The 20,864-nt window shown below is 33.9% G+C and overlaps 2 protein-coding genes across 4 annotated transcripts in view; both read right to left on the minus strand.

The window, feature by feature from the left end:
- The window catches only part of LOC143246652 (protein scribble homolog), a 252,713-nt gene that overhangs the window by 142,490 nt on the left and 89,359 nt on the right, over window positions 1–20,864 (minus strand).
- On the minus strand, window positions 500–13,541 carry LOC143246651 (tribbles homolog 2-like). Of its 3 annotated transcripts, none has more exons than XM_076493708.1 (4): window positions 13,351–13,541; window positions 11,796–12,291; window positions 7,705–7,997; window positions 500–3,870 (listed from the first exon to the last, which is right to left on the minus strand). In XM_076493708.1, exons 2-4 carry the CDS (start codon window positions 12,057–12,059, stop codon window positions 3,420–3,422), a joined length of 1,008 nt encoding a protein of 335 aa, XP_076349823.1. In that variant the 5' UTR covers window positions 12,060–12,291; window positions 13,351–13,541; the 3' UTR covers window positions 500–3,419. The 3 variants fall into 3 exon arrangements, with proteins under 3 accessions (XP_076349823.1, XP_076349825.1, XP_076349824.1); XM_076493710.1 differs by having other exon boundaries at window positions 13,487–13,525; XM_076493709.1 differs by having other exon boundaries at window positions 13,283–13,525.

Raw genomic sequence — 20,864 nt, forward strand, 5'->3', positions numbered from 1 at the left:
GCATGTTTAGTGTGACCGAGATTTGAACCCACCACCCTCGGATTATGAGTCGAACGCCTTAACACACTTGGCCATGCTGGGCCTCTTAAAGAAGGAATTCCCAGTTTTAATAATCAAAGGTTCGAGTCGCTATTTTCTTAGGCCAGGCATGTCCAGGTGGGGTAAGGCGTTCGACTCGTAATCTGAGGGTCACAGGTTCAAATCCCCATCACACCAAACATGTTTGCAATTTCAGCCATGGGGGCATTATAATGTGATGGTCAATCCCAATATTCATTGTGCAAAAGAGTTGGCAGTGAGTGATGATGTCTAGCTGTCTTCCCTCTAGTCTTACACTGCTAAATTAGGGACGGCTAGCACAGATAGCCCTCGTGTAGCTTTGTACAAAATTAAAAAAAAAAAAAAAAAAGCTATTTTCTTGCTTTTAGCAATCTTTTAAAATAGCTTGTTCATTAACAGTACTTTATTTTATCCTTTATAACAATACACATAAAACCTGTTTGTTAATAAGCAGGATCCAAGCATACTAAAAATTTATTGAAACTTTGTTTAGAAAATACTTGTTACATAAAGGTTTTTGTTTGTAAAAATATCCTATATTGGTGTAGCATTCAGAGAAAGAAAAACTTTGCAAGTTCTTAAAATTGTTAGTATGCTAGTAGTTCTTACAAAGTATTCAATATTGCACTAACTGACAGTCATGAGAAGTTACATTACTAGTCATCAAAACCTGTTACTATCCAACTATATGCAAAGGAAAAATTCTACTGGTACTTGCAGGAATTTACTTTTTTAAGGCTCAGAATTTATTTGAACCATTTTGTTTTAATTTGCATTTACATATAGATTTATCTTTTCTTTTTTAAAAACACGTCTGCTTCACCCAACAAAGTGCCAACTTTCTTTTGTATTAACCCAAGTAAGATTGCTATTGCTTTACCTATCACTCACAAAATTCCTAAAAATAACAACGTTCTTTAATTATTGTTGGCAGAAAAACCCATCAATCACAAGCATTACAGCAAACCTACATTTTAAATTTCTCTTAAAGAATAGACTATTCACCATAGATAGGGAAAACTACATCAATGACGTTAACACATCAGCTAGTTAACACATCAGCTAACGTATAACACACACCTAAAGTGCTGGACATTTTATTTAATATCCAGAATTATACATTAGGTAGCATGTAGTTGTAAATAACATTTACCATTTTATGGACATTTAGACATTGAAGGTTTCTATGTCATTCCTACTCCAGAGAATGTTATACCTACGATTTCTCAGACTGGCGTTTGTACTCGTATATTTTCCCAAAATTTCCTATGTAAAAATCACACGTTTGTGTTTTTATTACTTTAAGAAAGTTGTACCACTTCACTGTATTGTCCGTCATGAAAGAAACTTGGAACGGCAACTAGGCCTGCCTGCAGTCATAAAAAAACAAAATTTCACATAACTTACAAAAAGTGCACTTTCATTGAAATTTTATTACAGAATGTTATCTGTACAACCTTTCAGGTGTTAAATTTTTAATATTTATAATGTTATTCAAAGCTTTTTTCCAATAATCATATACAAGAATTGTTCCATCATGTAAACATACAGAATCTTCACCTGTTCACATGGTAACAAAAGTAGACTTTACAATATGTAAACCATACTTGGGTATCTTAATATGCTAAGAATTAAGAAATTAATTTTTGTATCTTCTAATGGCATGGAGACAATAATTTCAATACAACTTTTTAACTATCTTAATTTCGAATGTTACTGAATGAATATTCGATGTTTAAGAACAAAGATGTCAGACAGTACCTTATTAGTTCTCATAATGCACGTTAATCAACATTTATATAGATAACCAAGATTTCAAACTATATTAAGAAATTATATACACATTTGTTGTTTAACTTTGATCTGTTGAAAAATCTGGGGTAATCCAATTAAACGTTGATTAACCTTCATTTGGAGTCTTAAACAATGATGTTCTTGTTGAAATGCATTGCAGTCTGAACTAAGTGTGGAATCTTTCTAACATTTCAAACGAGAAACAGTTATTACTTTTAGCCTGTAGAAATTTGTACTCTCATTAATGTTCTGTATAAAGTTGTTACTTCAGTTTTAAAAAATTTCAAATGTTCATAATTTGTATCTTATGAATAGCTATGCATGTCAAATACCGGGTACATCCATAACCGTTTCACCATCTGAATAACGTATCTGATTACTTAGCCACACACGACTCCATGGAGCAGCACAATAAACTGCTAAAGCAAATAAGAAACAAGCCATAAAGAAGTTCTTGACTGAGATTTTTAGCAACTGAAAGAGGTAGTTAATAAATGTTTTCTATAAAAGTTTATTTTAATAAAGGAACAATTCACAGCTGCTGTTAGTATCTTACAGATGAAAAGTTACCCCAATCTAGCTCAAGACAAATTATAACATGAAATATTTTTCCCACTGCCAAAATAAATGAGCAATACAAAGAAATAACCAATTATATTCAATCAAAACTAAATAAATCTGTTTCACTTACACTTGTAAGCAGAATACAGTAATAGCAACTTATTAGTTACAGGTTTACATAATAATTTAATTTTATACTTTGTTACTGTAAATTGTACCATTAACATAACTAGCACAATACAGTATTAATAAAACTTGTTATATTGTCTAATTATGTGGCAGACAAAAATGAAAGAAATTATGTTTCATTTGCATAAGAAATAAAAGTTCCATAAATTGGTGAGTCATTAGCATAAAGCCACCAAAAATGTCACTAAGGTCATATTGATTAATTTGTCCTTTAGAAATTTCAGATTAACAGTAAAAAATAAGACACTAAACAAAAATAGTAATTTTTATGCAAAATGGGTGCCCCAGTTTTATATATATTCCATCTCTTTAAAAATCAAACATTAATATTTTTATCTTTACATTGCTTGTCTCCACTATGGATTTTTTAATGGATTGTGATATTACTTAAGAATTGAGATTTCTTTTGCAGCATGTTTAGGTAATTACTGTTGTAACGAAAGAACCAAATATATGGGATCCACTATAGGTTCACTGCACACTGTTCACATATATATTTAAATAACTGGGAATGCTTGGAAAACAAAATCAAAGCTAGCTGTAGTCTTCATTTTTACCATTATTAACAACAGTTATTTCTTGTAGCTTTGAGCTACATCACACCCAGCGTGGTCCACGTAGTTTGGTGGAATCATGAATGTCCTTGTCAATTCATGCAAGTATGGCAATATTCCCAAACATTTAATGGTTGGCCACACGCACTTCTTAAAACTGGACAGAAATGTTGTACAATATGTCACATTCTCAAATAATAAAGACTGGTTCTATCCTAATATTATTTACAGTGGTAAAAAAAAAGATGGATTTTCTGCCAGTTATGTGGTATCAATCATGACTTCAGGAACCTTTGCTTCATCCTTATGAATGTCAGAAGAAATTCGTCCTTCATGAAACTGTAACTTAAACCACGGATGATCAAGAACATCTTCGACTGTAAATCTTTCTTTAGGGTCTTTTCTCAGTAAATTGCGAATGAGACATTTCGCTTGCAAAGAAATAAAGTCTGGAATTGTATATTTCCCTCTACGAATTTTCCCAATGAGAGATGTATGGTTACTGTCATTAAAGGGATACCGTCCTACCAGAAGGGTATACAGTATCACTCCCAAGCTCCAACAGTCTGCAGCTTTCCCAGAGTAGGTTTCTGTTGGTGTGAGGATTTCTGGACTCACGTAAGCTGGACAACCATGTCTGTCACTAAGCTGATCATTGCCGTCATCATCCAGCATCACAGCATCATCTAGTGTCTCCAACTTAAGCTGACTTCTACAATAAAGTAATAAAATGCTGTTGATCACAACCTTTTTTTCACCCATATTCATGCTTGGTAATTATTCTGATGAAATGGTTAAAAAATATTGATACATAATTTTATTTACATTTTATTTTGTGAATGTTTACTCAATATCGAAATATAAAAATTGCATTAATCTTCGTGCAAAATGGCTAATTTGTTTTACAAATTACCTGGACAGCAATTCTTAGCACCAGTAAAATAAAGTCTCGCACATTTGGAGTTTTGATCACGCTTTATAGCGATGTAATTAATACTGCGTGTTTTCTATAATTTCTCGCGAAGAAATATATTATTTTACATTAGAATTTTGTTTATTATGTCAAATTTTAATAATTTCATTAAATTTTTAGATACAAATATTTATTACTATTGGTAGTTGTGTGAAAAGTTTAGTCTGTGTTATCGACCGTGCTGCGTTATGTGACTAAAGATGAAAGGTAAGCCTAACGATTCGTAGACATTTGAACGTTTGCTCTCTTTATTTTCTGTTATAATAATTCAAGAACTACACATCTGATACGCGTTTTGTTCTCAAATTATATCAAACATGGGAGGGCCGAGGAGGAGGGAGGGGGCAGTATCACAAATGCATTTTAATAAAGTGCACTGTAATGTTCCATGGCTTCTAAGTACGAGAATGCTACGCACCTGCTGACCTAATTAATGTAGTTTGCGCAATACTAACAACCAAATAAATAGTTTCACTACATATAAGGTTTAGATTATTAAACTCCTATTGGCACCACCGCCGTATTTTAATCCGTTATATAAAATTTAAAAATATTATTACACAATAACCCGACAACAAAAAGGCGAAACTAGGCCTTACGAGTTATAACAGCTCAGTCGGTGTTACACGTGTGCGATTATACGTCAATAGTAACTTCAGCATCACACATTCACACCTATATTTTCCAAACCTTAGATGTTCATGACCTCGTAAAAGTTCAATTTATATTTCGGACAACATGTCTTTAAGATGTTACGTAATACAACAAACTTGCTGGGAGATTCTGGAATGAAAATTTTTCTAGGGACCGTTTAAGTATTATAGTAATGAAATAACTACCGAATACGCAGATATGAAATTCAAGTGGAAAGTGCACTTTTTACATGCCCCCTTCAATTCTCTAACGCTGGCAAATTTGAATCTGACGGTTAATGACCCCAAAGGAATGCATGAAAACTGCAAGGGGGCATCATAATAATTTTGATAATATTAGCAAGGGTCTTCAGCTCTACGACCATTATTTTAAATTTTACACGACAAAAATTTATTCCTTAATACCAATAAATCGGTTATTCGAGCTACAACGTGATCCTACTAGATCATAACAAATTTAGGAGTTAATCTAGGTTTTAATTCATTATTACAACACGTTCCTTTACGAAAAAAACTGTTATAGAACTGATTAGACGGCTAACAACGTATTAGCGAAGCTTTCAAGGACGGTAGTAAACAGCAGTTATATATATTGTGACGCCCCCTAGAAGTGATCTTAGGTACGGGTAGAACCGGGCAAGACTAGCAAACACTCCACAGCCAATAACAAGTTTCCAATTGCACTCTTAACACGACAAAGTATTTCGATAGATTGTACGTGAAAACTACAACTAGATTAACATCAACCTTCGGGTATATTCACATGTAAATTCGAAATTTCGCAACATCGAGTTTGTTTGTTTGTTTTTTTCCAGGGTTGCATATAATCTTACTCATGCTGATAAAATTGAAATTTGATTACTTAAGATATACGAAGTTACTTGTTTTATAGAAACTTGTACAATACGAAGGTTTACCGTGGTATTTCGGTACCAAAAACGAAACACTGCTTCGACACAAGACAAGCATAAATAAAACATTTTTTTTTTCATTTTAAACGCATTACAAAATAAAAATGCAGCGCCAGCTACAGTTGTTGTTATTACACAAACTAACAAACAGGTCTAACTAGCACAAAACCAATGTCTACTGTTGGTATGACAGACTTATTTGGAGCATGTCAAGTTGTAACAAAATGGGTGCAATTTTTAACCCAAAATGGATAAAAACGTTTTAAAGATAAAATTAACAAACCCCTGATACTAAACTACTGTTTCTGTCGTTGTTTACCACAGAACTACACAACGGTCTTTAGTGTGCCTACCACGAGTACGAAACCCAGTTTTTAACATTATAAACGTTAAGACTTCCCGCTGAGCCAATGGGGGTAGCTAAACTACTGTTTGTTTGTTTTTCGCAAAGCTACTCGAGGGCTATCTGTGCTAACCATCCCTAGTTTAGCAGTATAAGACTAGAGGGAAGGTAGCTAGTCATCACCACCCACCGCCAACTCGTGAGCTACTCTTACCAACGAATAGTGAGATTGACTGTCACATAACAACACCCCCACGGCTGAAGGGTGAACATGTTTGATGCGACGGGGATTCGACCCACACACACACAAAGCTTAGAAGCGAGTTATTTGAACTTTACTTCAGCATAGAAGGATCGGATAGAGAATGGTACATTTTTAACAGCGAGCTTTGTACGTATCGAAAAATGACAAAAATCCAAAGTTACCAAAAACTATTTTAGCAGTAATTTCAGTTTACTTGCCACGTGGCGATCACTATGCGGGAACTGGAACCCGCAAAAACAAGCCCGATATTACTTTTGAACAGTGCGACAATTTACGTGTCGCAGATTTTTAGGGGCTGTGACGCGAACAAAAGGTGTTAAATTTGATGGTAATAAACTATGCATTACAATACGTTTTTCAAGTTACCTTCATGTTATTGGACCAGGTATTAAAAGATCCTTAAGCTGAAGTTCTAACTGGTTCAAACTAAATAATTTTCATTAACAAAACACTTAATGAAACTATTATTAATTATTACATCCAAAACATTTCTTTTATATGTATTTAAATTGCTCTAGGTTAACAAATTACAAAATCTGACAGATTTTATGGGGTCACCTTATACCAAAATTTGAAAGCGCTCGGAATTGGAAGATTTCGCACGCGTGCGTGTGATGTTTTAAACCTACAAGTTTCCCTATCATTATAAATATTACCAAAACGAATAGCGAACCTATTATCATGACGAAAACACCGAAATCACGTTAATTTACTTTGTCAATATCATATAATTCACTAAATCTAAACATCGGCGTAAAGCTAAAATATTAAAAAAGAAATATTAATTAATCCTAATAAGACAGTTCATTAGACGTTTAATTAATATTTCAAACCTATTACAAAAATTATTAACTAACGGGCAACAAACGTACACGGAAGTTTAGTAACCATTACCTTTAATAAAGTTTTATTACTTCAAGCACACTAAGTATGAATTGTCTTATTCATTCACAAAAAAAAAAAACAGCATGCCAAAGCCAGAAAACATTGGCGACGTCTAATTGGCCAAATGTCCACCAATCGAAAAACCGCCTTTCCATTCAGTGAAGGACGAATAAGAAGGTTGGATACTATTTTGTTTAATCGACATTTTTTGTTTTATCAGCCTAGTTTAAGTTATAGATGTAAACAACATTCATCTAAATAAACAAACTACATTTGGTAATTTATTTTCATACATTTACTGCCTAAAAAACACGCGCATATTAAATATATGAACTATTACACACTCCTGCACTCGGTATTTCAGCGTTACGTTATTAAACAGAGAACCGGTAGTGATAATCATGCTGTATTATTTTATTGAAGAGTTTCTTTGGTTCCTCATCTCTCTATTTTCATCGTAAATTAGACTAAAATACGAAATCCAAGAAAACAAATATTAATTGCAATTATTACTACCTCTCGGGATCTTTAAAGACAAATTTTCGAAGTTTTAGATCTCGTAAAACTACACCATCATCGTGGCAGGCCTGGACCGCTTTAACTACCTGCTGAAAAAGATCTACCGCCACTGATTCTTTGAGACACCGTTTGGAACGCACGTAAGAATGCAAGTCTTCGTACGATCGCGGGAAAAAAATATACGCTCGACTTGTGCCAACCAACACTTCTTCAATCCTGTTGACCTGTGGGTGTCCATCTAACCGCAGGTAACCAGCAAGAGTTTTTTCATACAAGTCTTTGGATACAATCTGCAATGGACAGAAAGAACTGTTAGGTATCCATTAATCTGAAAGCTCTTTTTTATTAGATTAAAAACAAATACAGCTTTTAAGAAAACGTCGTTTTGAAACATACATACAAAATAATTGATGTAGGCTTACAAGAACGAGACAAACTAAAAAGATACTAACAGTAGAACCATGAATTACTATAATTAATTGTAATAAAATCTGTGATAAAAACGAATCTTCCAAAATCAATTATAAATTAAAGAGGTCGTTCTAAGTTCTCACAAGCGTACAATGAAATACGCTGGAGAATGCGATAATTGGTCGTCTAGGCTTAAGAATGTTGTTACCAATACATAGGTTGTAAACATATATCCCTAGCAGTAACTTCAGAAACATTGTGGGTAAAACATCATTCTCGTGTTGCTAAGTGCCTATTTATAGCGATCAATGTTGTTTTTTAACTTATTTAAATAACTTCACTATTTTATTGTAGTTTCATAGGGGTGTGGGGTTACGAAAATACTTACATTTTGTACGCACGAGAGAAATTGTGAATGACCCCTAGTATCAAACCTTACATTTCATACAGCAACACAAAGTATTCAAAAATTTTTTAAACTTTCACAACTTATGAATTACAAACGCACATACATATACCTAACCCTTAACCCGGCGATTCAGATGAGGGCTTGCAACACTAAAAATCAGGGTTCGATCGCAGCTGTGAGCACACAGAGGACACTACATTGTGCGAATAACAATAATACTGTTGTATGTTAATTGTTTAATACACCATAATCAACAGCACCATACCCTCGTGCCCCAAATGACAGTGCAGGGTGAAGATAAACAGCTGTAGCAATCCAGGAACGTGTTTAATTATACTTGTTGAAAGGGTAACACAAGTATTCATCCAAAAAACAACGAAATCGCTGGAGGGAAAAAAAAAAGTCATTGATGTGTATGTACTTTATTTTTAAAGAAAATGAAAATAAAACATGCGAATTTTCCCGGAAAATGTAACAGATATTTAAATTTTCAAATGGTCAAAATTTGCATTATTTATACCTAAAAAAATTAACACCACCCACCATTGAAAATATTTTTCGTTCATATACTAAATGCTCTATTCCAGTATTCAAATCCAACGGTTAACGTTCCGCTGAAATCGCCAATATATTATGAAGTTTTCTCACCCCGAGGTATGCATTATATGTAAATAATCGTAGAGGTACAATCATTTAGAACATGAAAATATTTCTCTTATAAACTAACTTTTAAAAAGCTTCAAATATTACAGATGTTTCTTGATTTATTTCGAGTTAGTGAGTAAAGGTACATACATCAAAACACAAACAATGTTTCTTTCCGCATTTTGACAGAACTCAAACGAGATCTATTATACTTTACGTTATACATCTTAGAATAACAGATTTTTTCCATTCATTTAAGTACTTTTGAATGAAAAGTTTAAGTTTCTTATTGTTTATTTACTTTAATGATACTGATGGGACATAATTAGAATACTATAAAACTTACTCTTGGGTGTTTATAGCTGTATTACGAACGATAAGATAGTACGGTGCGATTTAATAAATTAAACTGGCAAGTTAGACATATATTTGGCAAATGATCTTTAATAAAATACGAGCATTTGGATTGTAATTTATACCATAAGGTTAATGTAAACAGGAAACCACATACTATTAAAACCGGAGAAAAATGTCCTTGGCGAAGGGCCATTGAAGCAGTTCTCAGATACTCGTAGTAACGCTAATAATTCTGGAGAATACTCATTAACATAATGAAAAAAAAAAGAAAATTTATTTTAATACATATCCGAGTTAGGCCTAACTCGAAATTACGTGTACAGTTAGAACTGTTAACAAAAGAAGTTGAATTGTTGGTAACAAGTTAAGAAGACAACTACAGATGTGGGTTATTTTATAGGAATAGTTAGATCTCCGTTTTCTCTAACGAATAGAACAGTGATGGGTGATCCTACCTAAACTTACAAAACTGTCTGAAGAATCGGCAAGATAAAAAAGCTTCCATTCGTGTGTGTGTGTGTGTGTGTGTGTGTGTGTGTGTGTGTGTGTTCAAACGTGCGCTTTATTTTAAGACTATAAGACATTAATACATTAATTAACATTTGAAAAATAACCTACACAAAGTTTTCATCTGTTACCCAACATCCAAAATGAGTACAACTGATGATTTTTTTTCTAGTCACTTCATTTTAATAGTAAAAAAGTTACTAAAAACACACAAACAGCGATATAAAATTTATTTTTCAAGTACAAAGAACTCCAATCCGTGACAGTAAAACCCTTGGATTATTCCTACATTTATAGATATATTTATATGAAAACGTTCCCGAGTGCAAAGAAAATAAATTATTAAACGTGTAATACACGAATAACTACCACGTATATTGTCCTTGACCAACAACTGTCTTATAGCTGTAACATCATACAAACAGTTGGCTTTCGTGATTTTAGTTAAGAAATGTTTCTTAAATAAATAATGGATTGGTTTTGGTATTGGTTTGAATTTTGCTCAAAGCTACACGAAGGCTATCTGCACTAACCGTCCCTAATTTAGCAATGAGAGACTAGAGGGAAGGCAGCTAGTCATCACCACCCACCGCCAACTCTTGGGCTACTCTTTTACCAACGAATAGAGGGATTGAGCGTCACATTATAACGCTCCCACGGCTAAAAGGGCGAGCAAGTTTGGTGTGACGAGGCTTAACTAAATAAGCAAACAATTAATTTACACGTGCATACCAAGGGTAAGTTTTAAAACTGAATGGCAAAGACTAAAATCTAATACATCTGTGAAGAAACTTTTTAAAACTATATTACAAAGTTATTAGCTTAAAAACTAGAACAAAACGTACTCTACAGAATATTTTCAACTTAGAGCCGGGGAACAAAAACAGTCCAGAACAAGTGGCAAACTGGCATAAAATCATTTACAAGTTCTCGACAAAAGAAGTTGTAACACAAAGAAACCAAACCACACAAATCGTGCCGTACGTGGCCAAGTAAACAGTGCTACCGAACTATAAATTCTAAGGTTTAACATTTGTGTCCCGTTGCCGCATAAACAAGCTCCGTACCTGGAGGTGGCGTGTATGCTATAACATTGACAGTAGACTCCCACTATTCAATCAGAAAAGAACAGGCCAAGTTGTTGTTACCGGCTGTGGAAACTTAACTAGCGGTCTGCCCTTTAACTATTACTGTGTCAGTGTAAAAACTTCAAAATTGTCCTTGCGTAGCTTTGCGCGAAAATTGTAAAATAAGCTAAACGAATATTTTTTCACGGGACTTTTAGTTACTTTTAATTCATCATACAGTGAAAAATAAGACGGGTACGGCAAATAAAGCAATGTATTATTACTATTATTATTAGGCGTTTTCAATTTTACCTTTGGTGAAAAAAAAATCGCTAAACAGTTTATGCAGTATAGTTCCTTTCTTACCTGTGTGCTGTTTTTTAAACTCCGCTCAAACACATGAATACTTATTACAACTCTTGCAAACGATGCAAAACATTGAATTTTCAAATTTACATATCCCCTCCTCCTTTTTTGAAAGTGTAGAAAGTTCCTCTTTATAGAATCTGACAGAGAAAACAATTTGTAAATAACAAAGACGAAAGGGCTAGTAAGTACCACTTACGATTAAAACAAATAATTTTCTTAAACGTACTGACGAAAGTCTTCGATGGCTGTCCTACCCAATTACTCGAGAAAACTAAAAAATAAAATAGATAAACTTCTGTAAAAAAAGTAAATAAATAACATACCTTACAAACAAATTCTTCCTGAGTCAGCATGTGAATGCAGCGATACAACGTTGAACCTTCTTGTTGGCCCAATAATAAATATGAGCTAATTCGACTAGTGGTAAAAGGTTCAGTGACATTTGGGCATATTGGCGGAGTAGGAAGTTGGAGGTTAGGGCTAAGACTTCCTCCACTCCCGTTGTCTGGGCTTTTTTCAAAACTTCGCAATTGTTTTCGACGTGCATCGTAAAGGTTAAGACGTGGAAGTCGTGAATTTACATTCATGTGGAAAAAATTAAATTTTAATACTAATCCTTAAATTCCGAGTCGAATTTTTCACTCCCAGAAACGCAAGGATAATCTTTTCTTCACAATCGGTCTGCCATATTTGCATTGAAGTAAATTTTTCGTATCTTAAACACAAACTATTAAGTTCCTTATTATACTGTACTATGACACTAAATACAAGATGATAAACAGCTGTCACTTCTTTGTCGAAACCCTGGTTTTTAACAATCTGGAAAGAATGAGAGAAAAAAAGTCAAAACTCGAGTGTCTTAACACGTAGATCACCAAATACGTTAAAACAACCTACAAATACACGCTCGCTATTTATCTGCTAACATGCAATCCCAAAACCACTAAGAAACGTAAAAATAAATAAATTTGTACGCAAGGTAGCGCTTTTGGATTACGAAATTGCATGACGAAGCTTAAAACAGAAATATGAACGACTCGTATTTTAAGTACTATGGTATTTTCTGAAGCGCTCAAACACTACTGCTAACGCTTAAAAACGCGAACTAATACCACCGAGTCAACTACAGTTCTGGTTTTGAGTTCTAATACCTTGTGACGTATTACGGAACATGCGAAACTTTGACCTGAAAAGTGAAATAAAACTCCCACTGACCTTACGAATTCACAAGTTAAAGTCCTTTAGATATAATTAATATAAATATACTAATATTCAACGTTTAATATGACCAATCTTAATATTAACATACAACTTACCATTAACTTCTTAATCCTTCTAAGTTTTAAATTTAAAACATTTCCAATTCTATAAATTTTCAACATATTTATTAACTGATTTTATTCAGAAGTTTTGAAATTATTTTACCAGACAGAAATTTAAAAAAAGTGCATTTGAACGATGCTAATCTTTAAGTAAATGAATCTTACAATTGGCTTTCTCATTTTATGGGTTCTGATTTACTTTATAGTAAACTTAAAACTTAATAACATGAACAAAAGTATCAAACTGTAAAGCTTATTCGAACACATCTTAAAATCGGTTGTTGTAATTTCACTATCATTACTCGGTAACTTACTGTTGGCATCATATTTTATAATTTATTATTGACACATATACTTATTTAATTGTTTATTACTTAGCGTTTGTTGTAAATAAATGGCTAAATGAAGAATTAGATTTAAAACTGTGATATAAGTAAAACGAAAATATCTTTTGTTTTTTGTATTAGGCGTTTCATTTGTAGGCCTACTTTGTTTTAAGGTGATTATCTTCTACTACATTTTCGTTATATGTATACATATATGCAAGACATCCTACCCTTTACTTAAGATCCTCTGGTACAAAACCGAACACATAAAACTTATATTTTCCCACTCTTTCCCTAACCGTAAAAAAGATAGTTTCTAACTCAGGACAAAAACGAAAGTTTTAACTATCCTATCCACATCCCTACCACACTTCGTTCACTCTTCCTCACAGATCAACCATTGTCTGATCAATTCTCTAAACGCGAGGTTGAAGATTTTAACCACATTTAGCGCAATGATATTGTTTGGGTCAAATATTATTTTTATCCTAAGTTATTTTAATCATGATTTATTATTACCTTATAAATTTATTGATAAATTTTGCCATCTGTTATGCAAAATAAATATTCCCAGTGTTAACTTTGTTTCAATATTGCATGATAAAATATGAGAACTACTTTCTTTCGAGCCACAATATTCAGAAACAAAATAAAGTGCCGCTGCCTGCTAACACACTGTTAGTCACGTCGGCGTATGTAAGAAAATTACGCGTCGTCAACAGCACAGGAAGAATTATAATTGTGATAATAATAACTCACTCACTGCTATCACAAACTAGATTACAATGGAAACACAAATAACCAGTTGACTTACGTAAGTTGGTGTATTTCAGATTTATGCGGCTTAGCCCTATGGTATCGAAGATTAGTTATCAAAAAATCATAAAACTTCAACTAAAATAAGCTGACGTTACCCTAAGAATACCTGAAAAATATAAAAATAAGATAAAATGAACTATCATATAAAAACTTTACTTCACAAGATGTTATAACTATTGTCAAACCAGACAAAGCTCGCGTGGCAAACCGGAAACTTTTTACTCCATATTAGGTAAACGCAATAGATGAAAAACCAATAGCGTTCAAGCTCTTTCGTGCGTCAGTTTACGTCATATTCGTATAGAATACTCATATCTGGAAATTTAGCTTTGTTAGTATCACACGCAAAGCCATAACGCACTTCATCTTGATTGTAAATTGAGATTTTTTGTTCTTCACTCTCTTTGGTGACGCAAAATACATAGAACTGAACACGTGTTTGTAACGCCGAAGCTCAATGAATTGAGTGATGCTTAAAAAATTAAAAAACGAAAAGTATTTTTCAACAAAAAGAAACAATGGAATATTTGACTGATAATAAAAATGTGGGCAGTGTGTTTGTATAACAATGGATAATACAGATTGTTTGTATTTTGTGGGGTGGTGTTGCTATGTAAAGTTAATACTTTAAGTGAAAGTTTGTTAAATAAATTATTATTTGAAGGTTCACAAGATAAAATACGAGGAAAAATTAGAGTGAGAGATGAAAATTGTTTACAGAAACAGAATGAAATATGGAATGAAGCATGGAAATCGGTAGATGTTTACAATCGGAGAAGGTACTTTATTGGTCATTAAGGTCAATTATTGTAATTATTTAAATTATAATTAACAGAGTTTAAGTGAAGTCCCACTTTTGTCTTATCACATTTAAGACATAAGGAACTAGTTTTTATAAGCAGAAACATGACATACGTGGCTACGACAAAATACACAGTTTTTTTTCCTTTCCCAAATAAATTGGGTAAAAGAGGTTTTATTTCATACGTACAAATTGTATATGCTAATACAATGCCGTGTCGATACACGTGCGAGTCGAGGTATCAATGCTATCATACGCTTTTGAATATTGTTAAGGCGTGCGACTCGTAAGCTGAGGATCGCGGGTTCTCATCACCGTCGCGCCAAACATGCTCGCCCATTCAGCCATGGGGGCGTTATAATGTGACGGTCAATCCTACTATTCGTTGGTAAAAGAGTAGCCCAAGAGTTGACGATGGGTGGTGATGACTAGCTGCCTTCCCTCTAGTCTTACACTGCTAAATTAGGGACGGCTAGCACAGATAGTCCTCGAGTAGCTTTGTGCGAAATTCCAAAACAAATAATACTCTAAGGTAACGGATTTACTATTATATATTTATTTCAACACCGATATTCTGGGACATAAAATATTTTAAAATTTGATGCGACACCTACTGTGGTCCGTTTTCGTGACCGGGGAGTCTTAAAAGATGTTCCACGTGTTTGCTAATTCGAAATAAAGTATATTTAACAGTTTCGTTATGAACTACGCCATTTTGCGGATTAGAAAACCGTATAGGCACTTCAAATAAATTATAAACTCAACTTTCTTACCACAGGATTGACTGGACGATAAGAAATAGTAGACTTTAAACAAAAAACTATCATAAATGCACAATGAAGGCTGTGGTTTTAGCATTACCACCTAGAATCAAGAATAGACTGTTTGTACAAATGGTGTTAATGTAATAAATATTAATTTTTCCAAATGCATTGGTGCTTAGAAAAGATTTGTAGGTGGTGAAATTATTTGTTAACTCATGAGCACAAGCTTTCAAAATCAGATGCTTCATATGATAAAATTTCAACGAATACACGAGTTTGCTTAGTTGTTGGAGCAGCCACCAGGTTTTCCATTCATATTAAACGACGTACGAATACAAGTCGCTAAAACTAAGCGTAATAACTTTCTCTTCTTGTTTTTCCTTTGTTTACAAACGATAAAAAGATATTTTTAGATCACTACAAGACGTTGAAAAAATCATTTTGAAATGTTGCTAAAAGTGATTTCGACGTACAGTTTACGTCAGTGATTCATGGTGTAAATTTGCTGGCCTCGATATCTTTCGTTGTTCCTGTTCGGTTTCTAAATCGTCTATTTAGTTACTAATCAGATCTTGTTTTTACTTGTGTTTAAAATTCTCAGGTTTTCTTTTTTAGGCGGACTGTTTCATTAGAATTTTGATTAAAAAGGTTTGGTTTGGTTTATGTTGAATTTCGCACAAAGCTACTCGAGGGCTATCTGTGCTAGCCGTCCCTAATTTAGCAGTGTAAGACTAGAGGGAAGGCAGCTAGTCATCACCACCCACCGCCGACTCTTGGGCTACTCTTTTACCAACAAACAGTGGGATTGACCGTCACATTATAACGCGCCCACGGCTGAAAGGGCGAGCATGTTTAGCGCGACGGGATGCGAACCTGCGACCCTCAGATTAGGAGTCGCACGCCTTAACACGCTTGGCCATGCCGGGCCGGTTAAAAAGGAAAAATATAAATAAAGGCTGAAGTTGAAATTGCTCTGAGAGCACAAATTATTCTAAATGTACCAAAAAAACAAACTTAAGGAACAGGACGACAAGGAGGTCCAGCTCTCTTTAAGATTCAAAGATTTCGAGAATTGCTTTTGAGACATTTAAAGTGAGAGAAAAATAGAGATACTGTTCAATTTTAAGTGCTTTAGATTGGAAACTAAGTTTGACCTCTTACAAACAAAAGTGTAAACGACCTCTCGTATAGCAATGCGAGTAATCTCAGGACAACTGTATTTCAATAAACGTTCATAATTTTTTAACTTATTCGGTTATCTTTTTGACTTACTTATAAAATAAACTCGGAATAGTTTTCATCAAATATTTTAAGTTATGAACAATTATTAAAAATTCCTGTATTTAAGAAGCTTTGTTTGTTTGTTTTTGAATTTCGCGCAAAGCTACTCGAGGGCCTATTTGCGCTAGCCGTCCCTAATTTAGCAGTGTAAGACTAGAGGGAAGGCAGCTAGTTATCACCACCCACCGACAACTCTTGGGCTACTCTTTTAACAACGAATAGTGGGATTGAAAGTTACGTTGTAACGCCCCCACGGTTGGGAGGCGAGTATGTTTGGTGCGACCGTGATTCGAACCCGCGGCCCTCGGATTAAGAGTCGAACGCCTTAACACGCTTGGCCATGCCGGGCCCGATTGCACAGATACAAAAGAACATATTTAATAAATCAGCCATTTGTGTCTGTTTGTAAACTCTTGAAACCTCTATTTAACTGATCCAAAATTCAAATCCAAAATACTACTAGTTGAATAAAGTTAAAAGAGAAACAGTATACAGCAGATGATTCAGTTCAATGTTCTTGATATAATTGTTTATTCGTTAAATATAGTTAAAAGAGAAACAGTATACAGCAGATGATTCAGTTCAATGTTCTTGATATAGTTGTTTATTCGTTAAATATAGTTAAAAGAGAAACAGTATACAGCAGATGATTCAGTTCAATGTTCTTGATATAGTTGTTTATTCGTTAAATATAGTTAAAAGAGAAACAGTATACAGCAGATGATTCAGTTCAATGTTCTTGATATAGTTGTTTATTCGTTAAATATAGTTAAAAGAGAAACAGTATACAGCAGATGATTCAGTTCAATGTTCTTGATATAGTTGTTTATTCGTTAAATATAGTTAAAAGAGAAACAGTATACAGCAGATGATTCAGTTCAATGTTCTTGATATAGTTGTTTATTCGTTAAATATAGTTAAAAGAGAAACAGTATACAGCAGATGATTCAGTTCAATGTTCTTGATATAGTTGTTTATTCGTTAAATATAGTTAAAAGAGAAACAGTATTCAGCAGATGATTCAGTTCAATGTTCTTGATATAGTTGTTTATTCGTTAAATATAGTTAAAAGAGAAACAGTATACAGCAGATGATTCAGTTCAATGTTCTTGATATAGTTGTTTATTCGTTAAATATAGTTAAAAGAGAAACAGTATACAGCAGATGATTCAGTTCAATGTCCTTGATATAGTTGTTTATTCGTTAAATATAGTTAAAAGAGAAACAGTATACAGCAGATGATTCAGTTCAATGTTCTTGATATAGTTGTTTATTCGTTAAATAAAGTTAAAAGAGAAACAGTATACAGCAGATGATTCAGTTCAATGTTCTTGATATAGTTGTTTATTCGTTAAATATAGTTAAAGAGAAACAGTATACAGCAGATGATTCAGTTCAATGTCCTTGATATAGTTGTTTATTCGTTAAATAAAGTTAAAAGAGAAACAGTATACAGCAGATGATTCAGTTCAATGTTCTTGATATAGTTGTTTATTCGTTAGTCAGGGGAAAAGATGTTTTGCTAACGAAACTATTGCGACCAACAAATGGAAGAAACTGTGCAGTAAGAAAACATTCAATTTTTCCCTTCTCTTACGATTGTTCTGCCATCTAGCGACTTTGATTATAAATACTGGTATTGTTAAATTCAACCAGTGCAAATCATTACTTATGTATGTAATTACGAGGTAATATCAAATGTAAACAAAGGATAGGTATGGTTACACGCACTATGAAATCCTGTATAACCAATAGAGAGAATCTAGACCCTCTTTTTCGTTATTTCTTTTGTACAAACGCAGAGAACAACGTTTCAACCTTCCTAGGTCATCTTCAGGTCAACCTTGTTATTAATAAAAGTGTTAATACCAATACCAGCCATTCTGAGACACATTCTTATTTCCAGTGGGTTTATCATCATCAAGAAGTGCTAGAGATAGACCGGTTGAGAGCGTGAGTTTGTATCTTTTTTTAAGAAGGGGCCGAGAATGAATAGTTCTCACCAGGCCCATCAGGGGTCGGTACGGTTCTGTAACAAGGTTTCTTTATATAGATAACGATCCAGCATCGACACGTAATCCGAGGGTGGCGGGTTCGAATCCCCGTTACACCAAACATGCTTGCTCTTTTCACCCGTGTTGGCGTTATAATGACACGATCAATCCCACTATTCGTTGTTGAAAGAGTAGCCCAAGAGTCGACGGTGAGTGGTGATGACTAGCTGCCTTTCCTCTAGTTTTGGACTGCTAACTAGGGATGGCTAGCGCAGATAGCCCTCGTGCAGCTTTGCGCGAAATTCAAATCCAACCAATATTTGGATAACAATAATTCTATATAAATATCTAAAGGTAATAACTATTCACTATATGCATTAGAATGTTGTCCAATATGAAATAATTAAATTGTTGTTTTTAAGATACATCTTGAAAGTATGTTAGACAAGTCACACCACCTCAAATTGAGATATTCTGTTCAGATTAGGTTGCAGGAAGAATCAGCTAACTAACATTAGAAAGAGACAGTTGAAGTTTCTAGAACATGTTATGTGAACAGAAGAAACTGTAACTCTGGTCGTAACTGGAAAAAAAAAATCAAAGAAAAAGAGACAGTGGAAGACAGAGGTTCAATTGTGTGAAGAGTCCATCTAATTCTATCTTTGTGCCTAAACGAGAAAAATACTTGTGGAAGACGATGATCAGATATGTACCCAGAGAAAGATAGTTTGATTGTTGTTTTTTGAATTTCGCGCAAAGCTACACCAGGGATATCTGTGCTAGCCGTCCCTAATTTAGTATTGTAAGACTAGAGAGAAGGCAGCTAGTTATTACCACACACCGACAACTCTTGGGCTACTCTTTTACCGACGAATGGTTGGACTAACCGTCACATTATAACGTTCCCACGGCTAGAAGGGCGAGCATGGTTGGTGTCACCGGGATTCGAACTTGCGACTCTCGAATTACGAATTCAGCACTTTAACACCTAGCCATGCATTACTTTGATTGAGAGAGGGAATAGTGAAGAATTAGGAAAACGAGGAAAGAGCCCCACGTGTGAAATAAGAAAGCAAACTGTTAGGGCTCTCACCAAAGGTCCAGTTAATCCAACAACATATAACGTTGTAACTACCTTTTAGAACACTCTTCACTGTATCTTATCTTATAGCTTCTGACATTATGTTTTTGCATTACTTACTTGCTCACCGTTTAGTTATTATTGTTGCTGGTTGTTTGTAACTTCTGTGTGTAACTCTGTTTTTACTCGCACTATTACTATAAACTACCGTGTTAGTACTTTGGAATTACTTTATGCCACTTTTATTAAGTGATAGTTTTAAATGGTGAAAACAAGTCAACATTCTGCAACTCGAACAAAATTTCTTTGGTGTAATAATAATATCAAAATATGCTAATAGGTGTCAGTAGTAACGCTATAGTACTTTGTAACTTCTTGACTTTTTTTTTTTTTTTTATCTTGGGACTAAATGAGATTATACTAGACTTATCTGGACAGAAATCAGTAACATGTAATTACTCTGCTTGTTGTGTATATACAAATTCATATTCAATGAAAATTTTCCTTTTGTATCCGATTGAACACTGATCTAATATTTCAGTAGGGTGATTTTTATCATTTTGACTTTAGTCCAAGCGAATTAAGAATCAGCTGATAGTTGTTGTACGGCAACATGATTTTACACCCAATCATCAACCATGGAAGACAACACGGTTGGAAGCATTCGAACTCGCGAGCCTCAAATTATTACTCAAGCGCCTTAACTGTCAGGTCATGTTAAGTCTTTCGGGAAAATCACTTTTGTTGTTCAAGTCCTGTTTCTATTCGTCTTAAAACAGTTTTATAAACAGAAAATATAATAACCACGTCTTCTGCTGACCTAAATTCGTAGCTCGACATTAGCCTATAACTTTCGACTTATTCAAATATTGTCATTGAACATGCTCGCTCTTTCAGCCACGGTGTTGTCATAATCTGACGGCCAATCTTATTTTTCGTTAGTAAAAAGTTGTCTAAGAATAAACAGAAAATAGCGTTTTCTCGCCTATCACTGTAAGTTAGA

Source organism: Tachypleus tridentatus, chromosome 3 (genome assembly GCF_004210375.1).
Source record: "Tachypleus tridentatus isolate NWPU-2018 chromosome 3, ASM421037v1, whole genome shotgun sequence".
Classification (NCBI taxonomy): domain Eukaryota; kingdom Metazoa; phylum Arthropoda; class Merostomata; order Xiphosura; family Limulidae; genus Tachypleus; species Tachypleus tridentatus.